Raw genomic sequence first — 21,610 nt, forward strand, 5'->3', positions numbered from 1 at the left:
CATGCCCCAACATATCCCCCTGTGGGTGAAGCCACACAATGGCCCATAGGTGGAGCCCACAGGGTTAACAACATAACACAACAGCAGAACATGATACAAATGCACTGGTGAGTTATTAGCACTATACATTCACCACAGTTTTGTAAAAAACTCACCCATCTTTTCATATTCCAGGGGCATGGTGCTTTTCTGTTCCGATCAGTGTGGAAAGAATTCACATATTTCTGACATTGATTAACTTATCATGCAACCTGCAGGAGAATCTATTGCATGTGTTGACTCTATTTAATGTGGCAATGATCAATGTGATGACTCAGGCGATGTTGCATTTAGTTGGCTCAGACTGGTTGACATTAAATCAGCCCAAAAACATTTAATTTAAGATTTGGTTGGGAAGCAGTTAACGCTTGGGATGTCAGGGCCACCGAGAAGTGGATCCTCGTGCAGACTTTAATCTCTTGACAAGAAGCCTGTTGAGGTAATATAATAATAAATACATGATAATTTTTACGGTCACAAGTAGGCTTACATTAACACTGCAATGAAGTTACTGTGAAAATCCCCTAGTTGCCACATTCCGGCGCCTGTTCGGGTACACAGAGGGAGAATTCAGAATGTCCAATTCACCTAACAAGCAGGTCTTGTGGGAGGAAACCGGAGCACCCGGAGGAAACCCACGCAGACACGGGGAGAACTTGCAGACTCCGCACAGCCGAGAATCGAACCCGGGACCCTGGCGCTGTGAAGCAACAGTGCTACCGTGCCACCAATCGCCACCAGTCAGCTCTCCCCCCCCCCCCCCCCTCAAAGGAGAAGCAGCCCATGGTCATCTGTCGCAAGGAGGCTTACATTAACACCGCAATGAGGTTACCCTGTTCGGATACACGGGGCGAATTCAGAATGCCCAAATTACCTAACAGCACATCTTTCGGGACATGTGGGAGGAAACCGGAGCACCCGGAGGAAACCCACGCAGACACGGGGAGAGCGTGCAGACTCCGCACAGACAGTGACCCAAGATGGGAATCAAACCTGGGATCCAGGTGCTGTGAAGCAACAGTGCTAACAACTGTGCTACCGTTGTTGAGCAGACTGAGAGTCCTTCACAATCGTCCTCTCTTTCTCCTGATCGGACCAAGGCTGGGGCCATCAACCGATTGATACCGTTGTTTCTCTTGAGAGCCCTTTTAGCTGCGTTACTAAACCGTAATTGCAAAATGTCTCTCAACTGAATTCTCAATTGAAATATACACATCGGGAAGGATATATTGGCCTTGGAAGGAGTGCAACATAAGTTTACAGAAATGATACCTGGACTACAGGGGCTAAGTTACGAGGAGAGATTGCACAAATGTTTACGCCAGAATTGAGAAGGATAATGGGTGATCTGATCAAAGGCTTCAAGATATTAACAGGGAAAGACAGATAAAGATAAACTATTTCCGCTGGTTAAAACTAGGGGGCACAGTCTTAAAATGAGGGCCATTCAGGAGAGATGTTCGGAAGAACCTCTTCACTCAAAGGGTGATAGAAATTTGGAACTCACTCCCACATCAGCAATTGAAGCCAGAATTTAATTTTAAATGTGAGATAGGTTTCAGTTAAGCAAAGGTATTGAGGGATATGGCCCAAAGGCAGGTATATGGAGTTAGGTCACAGATCAGCCATGATCTCATTGAATGGCAGGATAGGCTCGAGGGGCTGAATGGCCTACTCCTGTTCCTATGCTCCTAGTTCCTTCCATTCCTCAATGCAGGCTGCAATCAGCTTCTCGCGGACTAAGCTAAAACCTTCCTTAGTAATAAAGCGTTCTCATTTAAGGTTAGCACTGAACCCCAGTCACTGCCGAGTATCTCTTTCTGGGAGCCTTTAGATCACATCAACATATTCCATCTCTTTCTAGTCCCTTTCAGATGACAACCAGCTCTATCTCTCCATCACCTTTCTTGACCCTTCCACTTCTAGCCCAATAGCCAGTACTGGATAAGCTGAAATCCCCCCCCCCCCCCCCACCCCCCAATTAAATGTTGAGGAGACTAGATTAAGCCTTTATCTCCTGTTTCTTCTACAAACTCTATTCCCCATCTCCACCCGTACGCCTGACTCCACCCTCTCCCTGCTTGTGTAAGGTAGAATCAGATTGTTTACAACCTTGACAACTTAATGCCCTGCACCTCGGTAACCGTGTCTCAGCACAACTGCTGAAACCCTCATTCATGCTTTTGTTCCTTGCAAACTCGACTATTTCAGTGCTTTAAGAACTAGGAGCAGGAATCGGCCATCTGGCCCCTCGAGCCATTCAATAAGATCATGGTTGATCTTTTTGTGGACTCGGCTCCACTTACCCGCCCACTCACCATAGTTCTTAATTCCTTTACTTTTCACAAATCTATCTATCTTTGCCTTAAAAACATTCGATGAGGTAGCCTCAACTGCTTCACTCAGCAGAGAATTTCACCAATTCACAACACTTTGGGTGAAGAGGTTCCTCCTCAACTCAGTCCTAAATCTGCTCCCCCTTATTTTGAGGCTCTGCCCCCTAGTTCTAGTTTCACCCACCAGTACCCGGGTTGAGAGGGTTGTTAAGAAGGCGTACGGTGTGTTAGCTTTTATTGGCAGAGGGATTGAGTTTCGGAGCCATGAGGTCATGTTGCAGCTGTACAAAACTCTGGTGCGGCCGCATTTGGAGTATTGCGTGCAATTCTGGTTGCCTCATTATAGGAAGGATGTGGAAGCATTGGAAAGGATGCAGACGAGATTTACCAGAATGTTGCCTGGTATGGAGGGAAGATCTTATGAGGAAAGGCTGAGGGACTTGAGGCTGTTTTCATTAGAGAGAAGAAAGTTAAGAGGTGACTTAATTGAGGCATACAAGATGATCAGAGGATTAGATAGGGTGGAGAGTGAGAGCCTTTTTCCTCGGATGGTGATGGCTAGCACGAGGGGACATAGCTTTAAATTGAGGGGAGATAGATTTCGGACAGATGTCAGAGGTAGGTTCTTTACTCAAAGAGAAGTAAGGGCGTGGAATGCCCTGCCTGCAACAGTAGTGGACTCGCCAACACTAAGGGCATTCAAATGGTCATTGGATAGACATATGGACGATAAGGGAATAGTGTAGATGGGCTTTAGAGTGGTTTCACAGGTCGGCGCAACATCGAGGGCCGAAGGGCCTGTACTGCGCTGTAATGTTCTATGTTCTAGTAGAAACAACCTCCCTGCTTCTACCCTATCTATTCCTTTCATAATTTTATGTTTCTATAATACATCCTCCCCCTCATTCTTCTAAACTCCAATGAGTATAGTCCCAGTCTACTCCGTCTCTCCTCATAAGCCAATCCTCTCAATTCCAGAATAAACCGAGTGAATCTCCTCTGCACCCCCTCCAGGGCCAGTACATCCTTTCTCAATTAAGGAGACCAAAACTGTACACAGTACTCCAGGTGTGTCCTCACCTGCACCCTGTACAGCTGCATCATAACCTCCCTGTTTTTAAACTCCATCCTTCTAGCAATGTTTAGCACACGGTGAGTTTTGATTGCTGCAAGCAAATGATTTTCACTTATCAACCCAGTCTCCAGTGTGTTTGCTGCTTTTGTTGAGTCACGTGGTCTTTAACACACATCTGGAGATCTCCTGCTTCCGGGGCAGCGTGGTGGCACAGTGGTTAGCACTGCTGCATCGCAGCTTCAGGGTCCCAGGTTCAATTCCGGTCTTGGGTGAACTGTGCGGAGTTTGCACATTCTCCCGTGTCTGCGTGGGTTTCTTCCGGGTGCTCCAGTTTTCTCCCACAGTCCAAAGAGGTGTGGGTTAGATGGATTGGCCATGATAAATTGCCCCTTAGTGTCCAAAGACTTGCAGGTTTGGTTTGGTTAAGGGGTTATGGGGATCGGGCGGGGGGGGGGGGACTGGGGCTGGCTGGGGTGCTCGTTGAAAGGGTCGGTGCAGGCTCAATGGGCCGAATGGCCTGTAGGGTTTCTTCTTTGAAAGTAGCTGCCTGACCATTTTGTGCTTTTCCAGCTCCCTGTTTTTAAATACCATCAATAAACAATGGGAGGCGTTTACAGTCCACGCCCGCCTGAGGGATCTTCCGGACCCACCGATGCCGGTTCCCTTCCCCGGGTTCCCCGCCAGGGGCAGGTGGCGAACAACGGGAAACCCCATTGCCAGCGGCGCGACAGGATGACCCTGCAGCCGGACAATGGTGGGCTGCCAACACTGACGCAATACACGCTGCGGGGGAGGTGCGGAAAATCCCGCCCAATATTTTAGCTTTGAGTTCAACATTTCTTCTATTATTAGATCAGTGGCCAACTCCTTTAGTGTCTTGATTGGCAAACTTTGTTTTCTAGAGCCACTTGTGTTGTCGATGGCTTTCCCCCAACTCCGTGATTGTGCAACTTTTAGCACTGAATCCTTGGTAAATAGTGCAACCTTACTTATTGCAATTCAGTGGTAGAAACGTGGACATTTCAGCTCTTGCACCTCAACGTACAAGAGCAAATAAAACTCCCTCATGCCACTTGTTTAAGGATTCATTTTCTTGACTGATGAATTTTGATCATCAACAGTGGAAAATCGCTTCACCTTTGCTCTTCTGTTCTATCACTTTCTCTTCATTCATCAGCCCCCATGACATTTAAAAAAACCGCGTTTGCACACTTTAGTGAGGGATGGAATTTTCCCATTTTGGACGTTCTAACGATACCCTGGGCCAGTGCATGGTCAATGCCAGCCCCACTTGGCCCGGAGTTGCAACAAGGTTGAAATTAACTTTTATTTTAAAATTCCCGAGATCTTCTGCTGGCCAATAACTATAGTCACCAGGTTTGTAAATTTAAACATCATTAACGTTTTTTCATTGACTGTAACTATAATTAATTAGGCAACAGATATAACTGGCTAGCTACTATCTAGTATCTAACCTGCCCATCCCCCAACTTTTTTAACTCACCCCACATATACATATAGACAAACAAACACAGAGGGGAACGAGGGGGTGTAAAATGATGGTGAAAGTAAAAGGACTTTTGTTTCAGATGGTCCTCTTCCGATTCATTTCTTCTTTAGTCTTGGCTTTACCTTCTCTTTCACTGTGGACTCACAGGAATAGCAGGCAGCCAGCATTCGAGAGAGAGAGAGACAGACAGACAGCTTCTTTCAGTGTCTAGAAACTTCTGCCTCCAGATAGTAGGGAGCAGAGAGAGTGAGCTGCTTCCACCTTGCGGGTCCAGTGGCTTTTCCCAGGTTCTCTCCGAAAACCCCCACCTGACAGGAACCAATTGTTGTCGGTTGCCATGCAGAACACTGTCCCTGGCCAATCCATTGCCCACCAGCCAACCAATCGAAACGAACCCCTCCGGTCTCTTGGGTGTCATCGGGTTTGGGTACTTCTGCCCAAAATACAAATTTTGCAACACAGTGTACGATTTTGACACTTTGAGTTCCTTACCTTTAAGTCGGGCAGAGGAAGCATGTCTCCATTAATGATCCATGGACCAAAAACGATGAAGACAAAATAAAAGAAATAGGAACTAAGGGAAACAGGAAGGAACCTTACAATTCTCATATGTCAGCACAAAGCTTTCCTGAGTCAGATGTAGCACAGCTAGCTGAAGGGGGTGACGTCCTCTGCGTTGTGCCAGCAACCTACAAATATATAATTATCAGAGTTGTCCCTGTACCAGAATTGCATTTCCGTTTTGCACACCAGCTGTCCTTACTGCTTTCCCTGCCTGAGTAGCAGGCTGAAGGCCGCTTGTGCCTCTGCTCAAGTTCATGTCACTTAGGACCAGAGAGAGGGAACAGCATGGAATGGGGCCATGCAGCCCTTTATGACCCGGCGACTCTTGCAGTTAACAAAATGAAAGACTTGCATTTGTATAGCACCCGTCACAGTATCACGGGATCCTGTACTGCAACAAATGAAGTCGTTTTTGAAAGTTTAAAAAAAAAAAATTTGTTCTTGGCATGTGTGTGTCCCCGGCTGGACCAGCATTTGTTGCCCATCCCTAATTGCCTTGGAACCGAGTGGCTTACCAGGCCACTTCAGTGGGGTGCAGTTAAGAGTCAACCACTTCGCTGTGTGGGACTGGAGTCACATGTAGGACAGACCGGGTAAGGACGGCAGATTTCCTTCCCTGAAGGGCCAGGTTGTTTTTTTTTTTTAATGACAATCGGCAATGATTTCATGGTCATCATTAGACTTTTAACACCAGGGGCGAGATTCTCCGACCACCCCCTCCGGTTGCCGAATTCTCCAGCACCGGATATTCGGCGGGGGCGGGAATCGCGCCGCGCCGGTTGGCGGGCCCCCCCCCCCCCCCCCGCCCCCGGCGATTCTCCGGCCCAGATGGGCCGAAGTCCCGCCACTAAAATGCCTGTCCCGCCGGCGTAGGTTAAAGCACCTACCTTACCGGCGGGACAAGGCGGCGCGAGCAGGCTCCGGGTTCCTGGGGGGGCGCGGGGCGAACTGGCCCCGGGGGGTGCCCCCACGGTGGTCTGGCCCGCGATCGGGGCCCACCGATCCGCGGGCGAGCCTGTGCCGTGGGGGCACTCTTTCCCTTCCGCCTTCGCCACGGTCTCCACCATGGTGGAGGCGGAAGAGACTCCCTCCACTGCGCATGCGCGGGAAACTGTCAGCGGCCGCTAACGCTCCCGTGCACGCGCCGCCCGGAGATGTCATTTCCGCGCCAGCTGGCGGGGCACCAAAGGTCTTTTCCGCCAGCTGGCGGGGCGGAAATTCGTCCGGCGCGGGCCTAGCCCCTTAAGGTTGGGGCTCGGCCCCCAAAGGTGTGGAGCATTCCGCACCTTTGGGGCGGCACGATGCCCGACTGATTTGCGCCATTTTGGGCGCCAGTCGGCGGACATCGCGCCGATACCGGAGAATTTCGCCCCAGATTTTTATTGAATTCAAATTTCACCATCTGCGGTGGTGGGATTCGAACCCCGGAATATTACCCTGGGTCTCTGGATTACTAGTCCAGTGACAATGCCACTACAAGAACATAGAACATAGAAAATACAGCACAGAACAGGCCCTTCGGCCCACGATGTTGTGCCGAACCTTTGTCCTAGATTAATCATAGATTATCATTGAATTTACAGTGCAGAAGGAGGCCATTCGGCCCTTTGAGTCTGCACCGACTACAGCATCGTCTCCCCTTCTAATGTAGGAAGCACAGCAACCAACATGCTCGCAGCAAGCTCTCACACTGCTCAGTTTTATATTCATTTAATTTGATTGAGAGATAATTGGTTAGGACACTGGGGAGACCTCGCCTGCTGCCCTTCAAGATGTGCCACAGGGATTGTTTGTATTCACCTGAGAGCGTGGACAAGGCCTCAATTTGATGTCTCCTGCAAATGGTGGCATGGCCAGTAAATGAGCACTCCCTCAGTACTGCACTGGAATGCCAGTCTTGCCTTTTCTGCTCAAACCCTGGTGCGGGACCTCAGCTCACAACCTTAGAACTCCAAGGTCGAGGGCGCGGCCAACTGAGGCACGGCTGGGACACGAGCATTGAGCACGAAGTACAAACTAGAATATCGGATTCGGTGTGCGGGATTTTCCGATCCCGCCAAAGCGAATCGCGGCATTGGAGAATCCCGACCATTTTCCCTGGACTGATTTATGGACCACTTCTGCTCTCGGGCGTATTAATGTCGGGAATTAGGGGTCACTTTTATCCCGTGTATCTGCATCTCTCCAATTTGCTTGTATGACACTGAACGAGAAGTAAACAACACTTGACTGCTGTAGTCCCTGCTGTAAAAGTTGAGGGGCCCACATTCCGATGAGTCAAGAAAACAGATGTCATTTTACTGGAGGGAAGTTCTGATTCTAATCTCTTGCAAACTATTTCAGCAAGTCTCTGTGTTTGCTCTCACTCTGTGAAGACCTGAGCCCAGGCCCGAGGACGCAAAGTTATGATCATACTGTGGCTCGCGGTTCCCCTCCCCTACTTACTTAGCCTGTTTCTTTTCCCAGCTCAGAGCCATGTACCATTTCCCACAGGGGGTTGTCGAGAGTCAGACAGAACACCCTCCGATCTCTTGTTGCTCTAGGACTGAACGCTGACTGTTGCCCGAGAGACTCGGGCCTCTGGTTCAATTGTTTTCATTTTGCTCTCTTCCCCGCTCCCCCCCCCCCCCCCCCCCCCCCCCCCGCCCGCCTGCCGCAGGGAATCGGTGGTAATTAACCTGCAGGCCACTCCGCCCCATCATGCGAGACTAGACTTTTCTCATTGTGCGGGAGTTCAGAATCACGAGGGGATTTGGTGAGAATACCAGAGGAGGAATTATTTCCACTGGCGGGAGCATCGGTAATTAAAGCTTGCCCGTTTCAGATAATTGGAGAGGTGGGGTAAGGGTGAGGAGAATTCGGCATGGTAGCACGTTGGTTAGCACTGTTGCTTCACCGCATCAGGGTCCCAGGTTCGATTCCCGGCTTGGGTCACTGTCTCTGCGGAGTCTGCACGTTCTCCCCGTGTCTGCGTGGGTTTCCTCCGGGTGCTCCGGTTTCCTCCCACATGTACCGAAAGACGTGCTTGTTAGGTAATTTGGGCATTCTGGATTCTCCCTCTGTGTACCCGAACAGGCGCCGGAATATGGCAACTAGGGGAATTTCACAGTAACTTCATTGCAGTGTTCATGTAAGCCTACTTGTGACACTAATAAAGATTATTATATGACTGATGGGCTGAATGGCCTTTTTCTGTTCTTTGTTACTCTATACACCGGCACATTTTGATTTTGAAACCTCAACAATTTCTTTGTTGGAGTATATCACAGAGTGACAGCAGTAAAAGTCCTTTTTTTATTCAGGGTCTGAGTCCCGGTTGCTATGACACCTACAACGCAGATATAGACTGCCAGTGGATTGATATCACAGACGTCCAGCCTGGGAAATTCATACTGAAGGTACAGGACTGTCCCGTGTTGATGCTGCATACTATTCTGGTTTGGTATAACGGTGCATATTTTCATCCCTCCTTTACATTCTTGTGTTACAGCTTCAAGTGAACCCCAACTATCTTATACCGGAATCAGATTTCACCAACAACGTTATCAGATGCAACATTCACTACACGGGGCGATATGTTGCCACTACAAATTGTAAAATCACACAGTAAGTCTCTCAAGTATTTTCCGTTGATTTAGAAGTTGTCTCCTGCCTGCTGAACTCCAGCCTCTACATTTGGCCCAAAGCTCCGAGGGTTCGTTCCCATCCCCTCGAACCTTCATTGACTCCCCGTCTCCCAACGCAGGGAATTCAAAAGCCCTCATCCATATTTAGATGTTTTTGCCACCACCTTGCCTCCCTATCTCTTGTTAATTTCATCGGCCCAATGTACCCACCCATGCCAGATGGGCCTCCAGCGTTTGGCTTCCGGTATGTTCACCCTTTCCCATCATTCCACAGGTGGCTGCCTTGACTTTGGGCTACTGACCTCATGCCATTAACCCATCCATTTTGGCACTTCTACCCTCACAGCTAGAAGCCTCCTGGAAGTTTTTTTGCGTTAGCTATGGCTATGCTGGTCACACGAACATCATGGAGTTTTGGATCCCAATCCGTCTTCATGGTAAACATCGAGGCTGACGCTTCCATCGCAGTGCAACCTTCCCCCTATCCACCCTCCCCCCAATCAGGGGCTGGTTTAGCACAGGGCTATAGAGCAGGCTTTTAAAGCAGACCAAGGCAGGCCAGCAGCACGGTTCAATTCCCGTACCAGCCTCCCCGAACAGGCGCCGGAATGTGGTGACTAGGGGCTTTTCACAGTAACTTCATTTGAAGCCTACTTGTGACAATAAGCGATTTTCATTTTCATTCATTTCATTTTTCATCCCACAGTCCCAGGCCTGACTCGACTTGACTCTCCAAGGCCAGATCCTATCCACTCACCTCATACACTTAACCTTCTTCATGGCCTTTCCAAAACCTTGAAACCTGACTGGACCTGATGTTCGGGAACTAGTTAAAAAAAGGGTGTGTGGCCCTTGACATTCGGCCTTGGGAGTGAGCTGCACAACATAGATCCTGAGTCGGAAGGGTGGATGAGATAGGAGAGCTTGGATTTCCAGGTAATATTTGGAGTATGGTGAGCAGTTTTGGGCCCCATATCGAAGGAAGGATGTGCTGGCCTTGGAAAGGGTCCAGAGGAGCTTCACAAGAATGATCCCTGGAATGACGAACTTGTCATATGAGGAACGGTTGAGGACTCTGGGTCTGTACTCGTTGGAGTTTGTAAGGATATGGGGGGATCGTATTGAAACTTACAGGATACTGCGAGGCCTGGATAGAATGGACGTGAAGAGGATGTCTCCACTTGTCGGAAAAACTAGAACCAGAGGACACCATCTCAGACTTTAAAACTGTGATGAGGAGGAATTTCTTCAGCCAGAGGGTGGTGAATCTGTGGAACTCTTTGCCGCACAAGGCTGTGGGGGCCAAATCACTGAGTGTCTTTAAGGCAGAGATAGATAGGTTCTTGATTAATAAGGGGATCAGGGGTTATGGGGAGAAGGCTGGAGAATGGGGATGAGAAAGTATGCGTCTGCGTGGGTTTCCTCCGGGTACTCCGGTTTCCTCCCATAGTCCAAAGTAGTGCAGGTTAGGTGGATTTGCCATGCTAAATTGTCCCTCAGTGTCCAAAAGGTTTGGTGGGGTTACGGGGATAGGGTAGAGGCATGGTCTTAAGCAGGGTGCTCTTTCCAAGGGCCGATGCAGATCTGATGGGCCGAGTGGCCTCCTTCTACTCCGTATGCATTCTAAGAGCTTTGGGTCACCGTGCCACACGGTGCTCTCCATGCTAAATTTCTAATGACCTGATATTGCCTCCTGCCCTGTCTCCCATTTTTAATAATAAGCCCTTTGCTTACCAAATCATTTCTCCACCTATCAAGTACTTAATTCAATCAAATTTGACTGTGGTAATTTATCTCTAGGTTTTAAATTAGAAATCACCACTGTGATTAGGAAAAGACACAAATTGCATTGGGTTTTCTCATAAAGTTACAATCCCAGAAGGTGTGGGTGACATTATGAAGGAGCTTGGTTCATTTATTGTAGCAGACAGTGGGAAGCTTGAATTAAAATAGATATTGATAGACCAACGAGGCAGTGCTGTGTTTTATCTCCTGAGGCCAGGCTTTGAACATAACCAGATTGAATAGATGACAGTCCACTCCACTCGTTGTGATGTGGCTGAAGCAAGTTTGGGTTTCATAAAATCCACAAATTACAGTGCAAAAGGAGGCCATTCAGCCCATTTACTCTTGGAAAGAGCACCCTACCTAGGCCCACTCCCCTGCCCTATTCCCGTAACCCACCCATTGATCATGGAGAACCCAACTAACCTGCACATCTTTGGACTGTGGGAGGAAACCGAGCACCCGGAGGTAACCCACGCAGACACGGGGAGAACGTGCAAACTCTACACAGTCACCTACCAGCCTCCCCGAACATGCGCAGGAATGTGGCGACTAGGGGCTTTTCACAGTAACTTCATTTGAAGCCTACTTGTGACAATAGCGATTTTCATTTCATTCATTTCAAGGCTGGAATCGAACCCGGAACCCTGGCGCTGTGAGACGCAGGCCTAGCCACTGTGCCACCATGCCTAAACTGATTTCCAAACTGGTTGTCTAAACTGAGTTCCAAATTGGCTTTTGGTAAAGCCACAAAACTGCCTCTAATTTTGGCATTCGATGGTAAGCTCATTTAGATAGACCAAAAAGATAGCTGGCAAGGAAAGACAAAAAATTTGCTATGATTTAAAAAAATTTTTTTTATAGAGTACCCAATTCATTTTTTCCAATTAAGGGGCAATTTAGCGTGGCCAATCCACCTAGCCTGCACATCTTTGGGTTGTGGGGGTGAAACCCACGCAAACACGGGGAGAATGTGCAAACTCCACACGGACAGTGACCCAGAGCTGGGATCGAACCTGGGACCTCGGCGCCGTGAGGCAGCAGGACTAACCCACCGCACCACCGTGCTGCCCGTAGAATTTGCAATGATGCCACAGAAGTGGCATTAACATAGAATTTACAGTGCAGAAGGAGGCCATTCGGCCCATCGAGACTGCACCGGCTCTTGGAAAGAGCACCCTTCCCAAGGTCAACACCTCCACCCGATCCCCATAACCCAGTAACCCAACCCAACACTAATGGCACTTTTGGACACTAAGGGCAATTTATCATGGCCAATCCACCTATCCTGCACATCTTTGGACTGTGGAAGGAAACCGGAGCACCCGGAGGAAACCCACGCACACACTGGGAGGATGTGCAGACTCCGCACAGACAGTGACCCAAGCCAGAATCGAACTTGGGACCCTGGAGCTGTGAAGCAATTGTGCTATCCACAATGCTACCATGCCACCCCTGTTAGGCAGAGTGTATTGCCAGCATCCTTCCATCAAGATAAGATGATTGGACATGTAGGAAGTACAACTTACTGCCTCGTTTCCCATGTGCAAGGATGAGGTCTGTTGGGAACACCAGACTTCAAGTAGAGTTAGTTTAGAGGCAGAGCTATGGGTGGGGTTACAGTTTTTCTTACTGCAGAGGTGTTTATTCTTAGGATTTGCAAAGCCAGCATTCATCACCCTGATTGCCCTTCAGAAGGTGGTGGTGAGCCACCTTCTTGAACCGCTGTAGTTTGTCTGACGCTCCCGCCGAGTTGTTACATAAAGAGATCCACGTTTTGGACAATGAAGTAACGCCCAATATTTCCAAACCAGGGCTTTGTGTGACTTGGAGGGGATCTTGAGTGTGGTAGTGCTCCCGTGCGTCTGCTGCCCTTGTCCTTCTAAGAGTGTATCGGGAATGGGATCTCGAGCCGATTTATATTGCAGCTCTCACTCTCTCTTCAAGATCAACTGATAAAGCAGAGTCTGTGATGTGCATTTTTTCTTGTCTTCTCAAAACAAGGGGAAAAGAAACTACTGATCCCAGGAACACAGTATTCTCGTAAGAGTTTTGGGCTTTCAAAAATGAAAAAAATTCTTAACAACAAGAGAAGAAAACTTAAGCACACAAGATCAAAGTTACACAGGAAAAAAGTTTCACAAAACATCCCTCCCAAAAAATTCACTTAGTCAGAACACGCAAGTAAACACCTCCTGCACACCGCCCCTTTATAGATTTTTAACTTTAAAAGTTCAGTGCTCTTACCCAAGGCAAAAACCGTTGTCACTTTAGAAAAGGTATCCCACAAGGCCACTCACTCGCTTCCACTCTGTTATGGAAGTGCAAGAAAATTCTGAAACAAGATTGTTTTCTGAAGTAAAGACCCGTCTGTTTTCTGGGTGGCTACTTCAGATTTCACATTTCCTCTCAGCATTGAGCTGTCCCTAGGATATCTTACCCATACAACCAACACAACTGAGCTTAACATCTTTCCTTAAGTATCCTTTTTCCCTTTCATCTTTGACTCCCTTGTGCTCAGTACTTTGTTGAACTCAACTTTTCCAAAAAAATAAATCTTCCTATTGCCCTTTCAGGTCAAGTAAATTTAATAACCCCTTTGTTACTTAATGAAACCTTTGTAAGTTGTGAAAGTTCCTTACTCTCCTTTGAAATTTAACAGCAGAAAAGCCAAGTGAAATGAAATGAAAATGAAATGATATGAAAATCGCTTATTGTCACAAGTAGGCTTCAAATGAAGTTACTGTGAAAAGCCCCTAGTCGCCACATTCCAGCACCTGTTCGGGGAGGCTGGTATGGGAATTGAACCATGCTGCTGGCCTGCCTTGGTCTGCTTTAAAAGCCAGCTATTTAGCCCAGTGTGCTAAACCAGCCCCTGTCCCAAATATCTCCTAATGCAAATCTCTAAACCTAACTTAATTACTTATAAATCCACTTCCCTTATTGCAAATTAATGCATTTGGCACCTTTATCTCTTCCATCTCTCCTCTCTCCCAGACAAGTTGTTTCTATTAACCCTTTCCCAGCTTAATTAAATTATTTACACTCTCACACTTGCACACAGACACACTTCTTTACATGATATCACAATATTCTCCAAAATTGTTTAAAAAAAGATTATCCATCATCATGGGCAGCCAAGCAGACAGAGGAGTGGGCGCTCAGGAAAGCAGATGTTAAGCGGAGCTTGTTTGAGGGTGTGATATCAAGGAAACTCATATTTTGGACATGTGATGGGAACAGGAGGAGAGCGTTTGGAAGAAGAGGTGATGTGAGGCGAAAACATCTGGAAATTGTGCACTAGGAGGATCCAAGGTGGCACTGATGGTAATATCAGAACGTGGACAGGCAGTGAAGGCAGCGGGGAATAAGAATCAGTGGCGAAGGATTGTACATCGTGCGGACAATCTTGAAATGAGGGTGGATGAAAGACAAGACAACTAAGCCACCGAATCCGATTGAACCTAGCGTTTTAGTGGCTTATATTCCTCAGCTACTCATGGGTTAAATCTATTGGGCAGGAATTTTTGACCCCCTCCCCCCCCACCCCCGGGTGACATGTTTTCCGACAGCGGCGGTGGCTCCCCATTGGTCGCCTGTGGGATCTTCCAGCCCTGCCAATGTTTATAGATGTCCAAAGTTGTGCGGGCTAGGTGGATGGCCATGCTAAATTGCCCCTTAGGTGTCCAGGGTTGTTCAGGTTGGGTCGTGGGGTTATGGGGATAGGGCAGAGTGGACATGGGTAGACTGCTCTTTCGAACCGTCGGTGCAGACGATTCGATGGGCCAAATGGCCTCCTTCTGCACTGCAGGGATTCTATGATTCACTAGCATTTAGCATGGTTAGCCATCTTCGGCAGGAATGCAAGCTCCTGGAGACCCCGCCCATTTGTGATACCTCAATACCGTATTGATCTTCTTGCATTACTATTTTAGCCTGCATTGTACTGTTTCTGAGACTGAAACAGCTAAACATCCGATCTGGATGGATTTCTTGCACTTCTGAGCAATATCTTGTCTATGGATTTACAGGAAACCATGTGGTCAGTGCTGACTTAACCTTCATCTGACGATCATTAAAACCTGAGATTTCTTGTCACATTATTTCTTTCTTTTTTTTTTGTTGCTTACAGGTCATGATCTACGAGTTGCAAAACACTGCACATCCTGAGCAAACATCTGGTGCGTGTGGAACTTGATCGTACGGCAGCTGTGGTGTTTGGTAGCCGGCATCGGGAGTTAACGGGGAGTTCAGTCATAACCAGCCTGTTAGAGCTGCGTGACACAAACCAACAACTGCAAATAAGCTTTTACATTAACCAGGCCCCAGATTATCGCCAGCGAGGTTGTGCGGGCATCTGAGAAAGGTTCTGTTAAAATCGTGGTGTGTACTGGGTGTGCCTTATTAGCCGGAGAATCACCTCAGTTTCACTCTTAAGGATGTGAGGAGCGGGAGTTGGTCACGAGGCCCTCAAGCCCACTCCGTCTTTCAGTAGGATCGCCGCAGAACCTCTACGTCAGCTCCACTTGCTCTTGATGTCCTTCGAGAGCCCAAAAACCTGTCGAGGTCAGTCAACATCCTCGGTGGTGGAGAAGTCCAAAGAGTCGCAGCCATCCGAGTGAAGACCCTTCTCCTCATTTCATTCCCAAATGGCTGACATTCATCCTGAGATTATGACACCCTAATTCGAAGTTCTCCAGCCGGGGGGGTGGGGTGGGGTGGGGTCAGTCACGTCTGCATCTACCCTGCAAGCGTTCTAAGAACTTCAGCGAGATCACCCCTCATTCTAAAATCCAGAATAGACACATTTTACCCTGTATGTGTGTCTCTATTTTTCATGCTCAGCGCTCATTAGGAGAGCAGTCCATCACAGGATTCTTTATTTTATCCTTCCAGTAGTAAAAGCAAATTTCCATCAGTTATAGGAAAAAAAATAACCATGTTTAGTTTATGGGATTCTTCTCTCATCTCCTGGGCAGAACAGATTCGATGGACCGAACAGCCTTCTTCTGTTCCTGCGTTCAGTGTCCTTCTGCGCACTCAACCCTAACCTGTCTTTTCTCTTCAGATGCACCGACTCGCATCACATTTCGAGCAATTTGTATTCGCAGTCTCCGTTCTTTTAATTTGTACTCTATCATCAAAGAAAAGGCAAAAAAAATAAAAGTGGAAAAACATGTCAAATGTTGGACGCCTTCAAAGAAAAATCCCAAATTCCTGGAAATTCTCCAGTGGGTCAGCCAAAAGCTGCAGAGAGAAAAGATAGATTATGACATTTCATGTGTGTGGGAGCCCTTTGTTGGAACTGTAGCTGTGATAAAATCGGATAACATTTGACAGAGAAAGAGAAGGAAGTGTGGGGGAGGGGATGATGGGGTGATTAGAGAATTAACTGATATATCGATCGCAGATTTAATCTCTGACCACTGTTGTTCTAAACCTTCTCGTTGTTCCTCTCCGTTAATCATATGCCATTGTGTATATTCTCTTTCTTCTTCCTTGATCTCCTCTGTGTTCAAATCTGAATTCATCTCTGTGACACTTTGTGTACCTCGCCCATTTGCCGGATGCAAAAACTCTGGGACTCAGTCCGCCAATCGTTCGTTTCCTCGCGTAAGTTGCACGTTTGCTGTGGACATGACCATTGCCGTTTGACGCTCTCGCTAACAACCCGCGTCCCCAAAGTGCCCGTTAACTTTGTAAAATGTTCTGCGGAGCTTTCTCGGGAGGGCTTATTGACCAAACTCCATGTCGAGTGACGTCGAAGATATTTTGAGGCAGGTGAACGAGCGCTTGGCCAATGAAGTAAGTAGTAAAGAGGAGAGAAGGTAGCCATGTGATGCAATGGGTAGTGTCCCTGCCCCTGAGCGAGCAGCTCTGGGCTTCTGTCCCACCTCATCTTTTGATGGCCAAGGAGGGCGTCAAGGTAGCACAGAGGTTAGCACTGTTGCTTCACAGCGCCAGGAACCCATGTTCAATTCCCGCTTGGATCACCGTCTGTGCGGAGTCTGCACATTGTCCACGTGTCTGCGTGGGTTTGCTCCGGGTGATCCGATTTCCTCCCACAAGTCCCGAAAGATGTGCTTGTTAGGTGAACCGAACATTCTGAATTCATCCTCCATGTACCCGAGCAGGCGCCGGAATGTGGCGACGAGGGGATTTTCGCAGTAACTTGATTGCAATGTTACTGTAAGCCTGCCTGTGACAATAATAAAGATTATTATTATCATTATAATGCGATCAAACAAGTTGGGTAGCGACCAGGAAATCTTTTTAACGGAGTTCAATATCAGGCGGTAAGAGCGGCAGAGACAGAGATTCCTGGTTAGCCAGGAGATGGAAAGAACGTTGGATTCACTATCCATAGCTCCAGAATGCAACATGCATGTAACAATGCAAGTTGCCACGGCAACTCCGACTCTTGGTGTGACCTATGACACATGAGATGAGAGAGAGGTTTTGGGAGGCAGCGAAATCTAGATCTTGGGGCCTGGACAGCTGAAAGCCTGTTTTTAGATGATTTTTTAATGCATCCCTGATGATATGAAGTTGTTTTCGCCATTTAAAAAAAAAAAACTACATTTCCTAGCATTTCAAGCTGCTTTGAATAATCTCCTTTCATGCATCTCTTAAATTATGGATCTTGGCGCCAGTTATCTTCAGTTTTACCAAATTTTGTTCAGAAGGAGAAAGTTCCATCACTCTGATTCATGGAATAAACGTAAGTGAAATATTGACCAAATGAACACTGTTAAGTTCAGCATCGATGTCATGTAACCTACTGAAGCTGTTTAACCTCCCGGATTCAAACTCTCCATGGACGCAGTGTAAAAAGTTTCTGAATAAGCCTCTGTAGAAGGTTCCTTGACCTATCTTGCACAGCGTTTGTTACTCGTAACGTGCGACGACTTCGACGGGATTCTTTTTTCTTTAAGTGAAGCCAATTTTTGAGCACTCTTGCCAAGGGAAAAAGTTCTTTGTTAAATCGTTCCAGGGACACGGCGATTGGCAGCTTTCTGAACCTGGCCTGGAATTGGCGAGGTCAGTTGGGGGAAAGTAATGACTTTGCACTCCACCCCCCCCCCCCCCCCCCCGCCCCCCCGTGAGATCTGAGGTACAATTCAGTGAAGCGCGCCCTCTCAATCTTGTAATCGATGTCAGTCCATGGTCCGGGTTAAAATCTGCTTTTCCATTTCAAACGTGTTGGCGGGTGGGTTTCCTTGGTGGTGGAGGCTATTAACCATTGGCCACCAGAGGGATCTTCGGGTCACCCCAATGCCTACGCCATTTTGTTTGTGTGGCTCGTCTGTCCGGGGAACCTGCCGTTGATGGGGGGGGGGGGGGGTCACCTTCGGCGGAACCGGACGATCCCGCCAGCGGAAAAGGTCGTGCAATCCATCCCAATATGTTTTCTACCGATTTGTATACATCCAAAACCACAAATACTGAGCGGGACCACTTTAGAACATTTACGTTCACACCTGTTTTTAAGGACTGTGAATTTGCATTGCATTCCAGGAGATCTGGAGGTCTTTCTTGTGTTTCAAAATAACGAGTTATCCAATATTTCGAGCAACTTTGAATTAAAAGCAATTGAAAGAAAGAACTTGCATTTACATAGCGCCTTTTGAGACTTCCGATGTCCCAAAGCGCCTTACCGCCAGTCACGTACTTCTGAAGTGTATTTTTGTCATGTAGAAACTGTCGGAGGCAGTTTGTACACCCTTGCCCACACCCCACGAACAGCAAAGTGATAATCACCAGATTACCTGTTTAATCAAAGCTGAAAATGTTGTAAGTGTTCAGCAGGTCTGGCAACACTGGGGCAGGGGGGGGGGGGGGGGGGGAGTGGGGGAGAGAAATAGAGAGTTACTGGGCGGAATCCCCAGCCGACAGCATTTCCTGGCTCTGTCCACCACCCCCACCCCGCCAGGAGAACATCGGCCGCAACACTCCGCCCAATGTTCCAGGTCTGTGACCTTTTGTCAGAACTGAGACAGGTCAGGAATGTAATCGGTTTTAGAGCAAGTGGAATGTGTTGGCAGGGAAACCGAAGAACGGGAGGGACTGTCTGCCGTAAGAGGGGAGGGCAGGAGAGATGAAATTACCAAAGGGTTCATGGTGCAAGGCCAAAAGGAGCGGGAGTGGGATAAGCAAGGGACCAAAAATAAAAAGGGCCTAGAAGAGGTGTGAATGGCAGGATCCAGAAAAGTTGCCATCAGAAAGGAAAGGAAATAAGAGAAAATGAAAGTGAAGAAAATGGAAACAAAATAGGGGGCAGAGATTAAGATCTACAATAGTTGAAATCAATGTTGAGTCCAGAAGGCTTGTAGAGTGCCCATTAGAATGATTAAGTTGGGGTTACATTGAGCTTCATGCTGAGGGATTTTTACATGCATCATAGAGGGTTGAGGTTGCATCGGGTCGATATCTCATCCAAAGGGCATTTGACTGAGAGATTGAAAATGCCTCCAAATCTGTTTCTGCGCTGCAAGTATGGGGGGAGAGAAGACTGGCCCATTCATTATTCCTCCATCCCAGAATGAACTGGAAACAGTTTATCACAGAAAATGCTATAAACACTGTGCAGGTCTGGCTGGCGATACAGAGGCTGGGATCTCTCCATTCCTCCCCCCCCCCCCCCCCCCCCCCCCACTTTGGCTGCTGGAGGGATCTTCCGGTTTCGGTCCCACCAAAGTCAATGGCCATTTGGGTTGCTTGCTGGCCACGCCGCCGGAGAACCCACCGTGGGGCAGGAAGATCACGCCGGAGTAAAAAGCCAGAAAATCCCAGCCAGGGTTCATGTGAGCTTTGAAGAAGAGTCCTATCCTAACCCGAAACATTAACTCTGTTCCTCTCTCCTCAGCTGCTGTCAGACCTGCTGAGTTTATCTAGTATTCTCTGGTTTTCCTTCAGGCTTGCAGCATCCGCAGTATTATGCTTTTACTTTAGCGACAGTCCATTGCTGAAAAAAAGGGACATATTATCTAAGCTTTCGGTCTTGCACTCATCAGAGTAATTTGTGAGAAATTACCAAGCTGTAATGGGGAAACAACCATTTAAATTTAAAGTGTAATTTGCTGTTTCCCCCATTCATCAGCTTTGTGTACTGGCGAATTTGTCCTATTGAGTGCAAGATGAAAAACTTTGACAGCATGTCTATTTTTTCAGCAGTACGTAAGTTCTGTGTTACCAAATGATCATTTATAAGTTGAGGTATTAGGAACGCAATACAACTTTTGGAGGTGTCTACATTTCAGTTTAATGGAAAGGTTCATGTGGCTCCTTTAGGACAAAGCAAATGTGTGGAAGTCCAAACATTTCTAATTTTCCATCTTTGAAAACCAACACAAACATGCAAACGTTTCAATGTTTTGCTTTCGACGGAATATTTTAATCGTTGGGTACCTTTTTGTAAATAAATCACCTGCAGTGAATGGAAACCCTTTGCTACTGACATAAAGAAAATAATGATTTACTGTGCACCAGACGTAACTGAATGAAAGAATGTTTTGGGGGGAGCAGTCAAACTATTTGTTTTCCATGGAGTGAAGAAATCGGCTGGACGCAGTTGGGCATGAAATTGATTCCAAACCCTAAGGAAGCAAAAACTGGAAAACCCGGTGACGAACTTCACCCTACCGAATGGATTGCCCTTTTAACTGAACCACAGTGATTATGTGAGATATGTGACGTTGCACTCAAAGGCTCGACCTGGTAACTGTGTGTTAGGTACCAAATAAAAAAATCTGAGATATTTCAAAGGAGATACATAATTTTGCTGAACTTCTGTAGGTCGGTTGTATAGTTACAATATTATTGAAAATAAAGGAAAATTCAGTGACCAGCCACCTTCTGATTCAACTGCTTTGTTTATTCTGCATCTTCCACCAACTGACTGCCGCTGCGTTTTCTATATTAGAAGATGACAAGCTAGAAGAAGCTTAATGGCATAGCGATTTGTCACTCGACTAGGAAATCAGAGTGGGGGCCGGTTTAGCTTAGTTGGCAGGACAGCTGGTTCGTGATGCAGAGCAAGGCCAGCAGTCTCATACCGACTGATGATGTGGAGATGCCAGCGTTGGACTGGGGTGAGCACAGTAAGAAGTCTTACAACACCAGGTTCAAGACCAACAGGTTTGTTTCGAATCACTAGCTTTCGGAGCACTGCTCCTTCCTCAGGTGAATGAGCTTCATACCGGCTGAGGTTATTCATGAAGGCCCCGCCTTCTCAACCTTGCCCCTCGTCTCTGAGGTGTGGTGACCCCTCAGGTTAAATAACCACCAGTCAGCTCTCCCCAAAGCGGAAGGCAGCCTATGGTCATCTGGGACTACGGCGACATCGCTTACTTTAGTAAACCAGGCGGTGTGTTAGCTCAGTTGGCTGGACGGCTGGTTTGTGGTACCAAGCAATGCCAACAGCGCGGGTTCAATTCCCGTACCGGACGAGGTTATCTGTGATGGCCTCGCCTTCTCAACCTTGATCCTCGCGTTAAATCACCACCAGCCAGCTCTCCCTCAAAAAAGGGGGGAGCTGTCCTCGGGGGTTGTGGCAACATTTCAAACCAGAGGCCCTGACTAATACTCTCAAGGACAAAGGTTCAAATCCCACTTTAGCAGGTGTTGGTATTTGGAAGTAATAAAAATCTGGAATTCAAAGTCTAATTATTGATTA

The 21,610-nt window shown here is 47.5% G+C and overlaps 1 protein-coding gene across 1 annotated transcript in view; it reads left to right on the plus strand.

Moving 5' to 3' along the window:
• LOC140404407 (lysyl oxidase homolog 1-like) overlaps positions 1-20,786 on the plus strand; it is an 88,195-nt gene extending 67,409 nt beyond the window's left edge. The window contains exons 5-7 of the mRNA XM_072492902.1: positions 8,827-8,922; positions 9,015-9,130; positions 15,068-20,786. Of these exons, the coding sequence (XP_072349003.1) occupies positions 8,827-8,922; positions 9,015-9,130; positions 15,068-15,074 (219 nt within the window). The 3' untranslated portion in view covers positions 15,075-20,786. The remainder of the gene's footprint in view (positions 1-8,826; positions 8,923-9,014; positions 9,131-15,067) is intronic.
• Positions 20,787-21,610: the final 824 nt, after the last annotated feature.

Source organism: Scyliorhinus torazame, chromosome 30, assembly GCF_047496885.1.
Source record: "Scyliorhinus torazame isolate Kashiwa2021f chromosome 30, sScyTor2.1, whole genome shotgun sequence".
Classification (NCBI taxonomy): domain Eukaryota; kingdom Metazoa; phylum Chordata; class Chondrichthyes; order Carcharhiniformes; family Scyliorhinidae; genus Scyliorhinus; species Scyliorhinus torazame.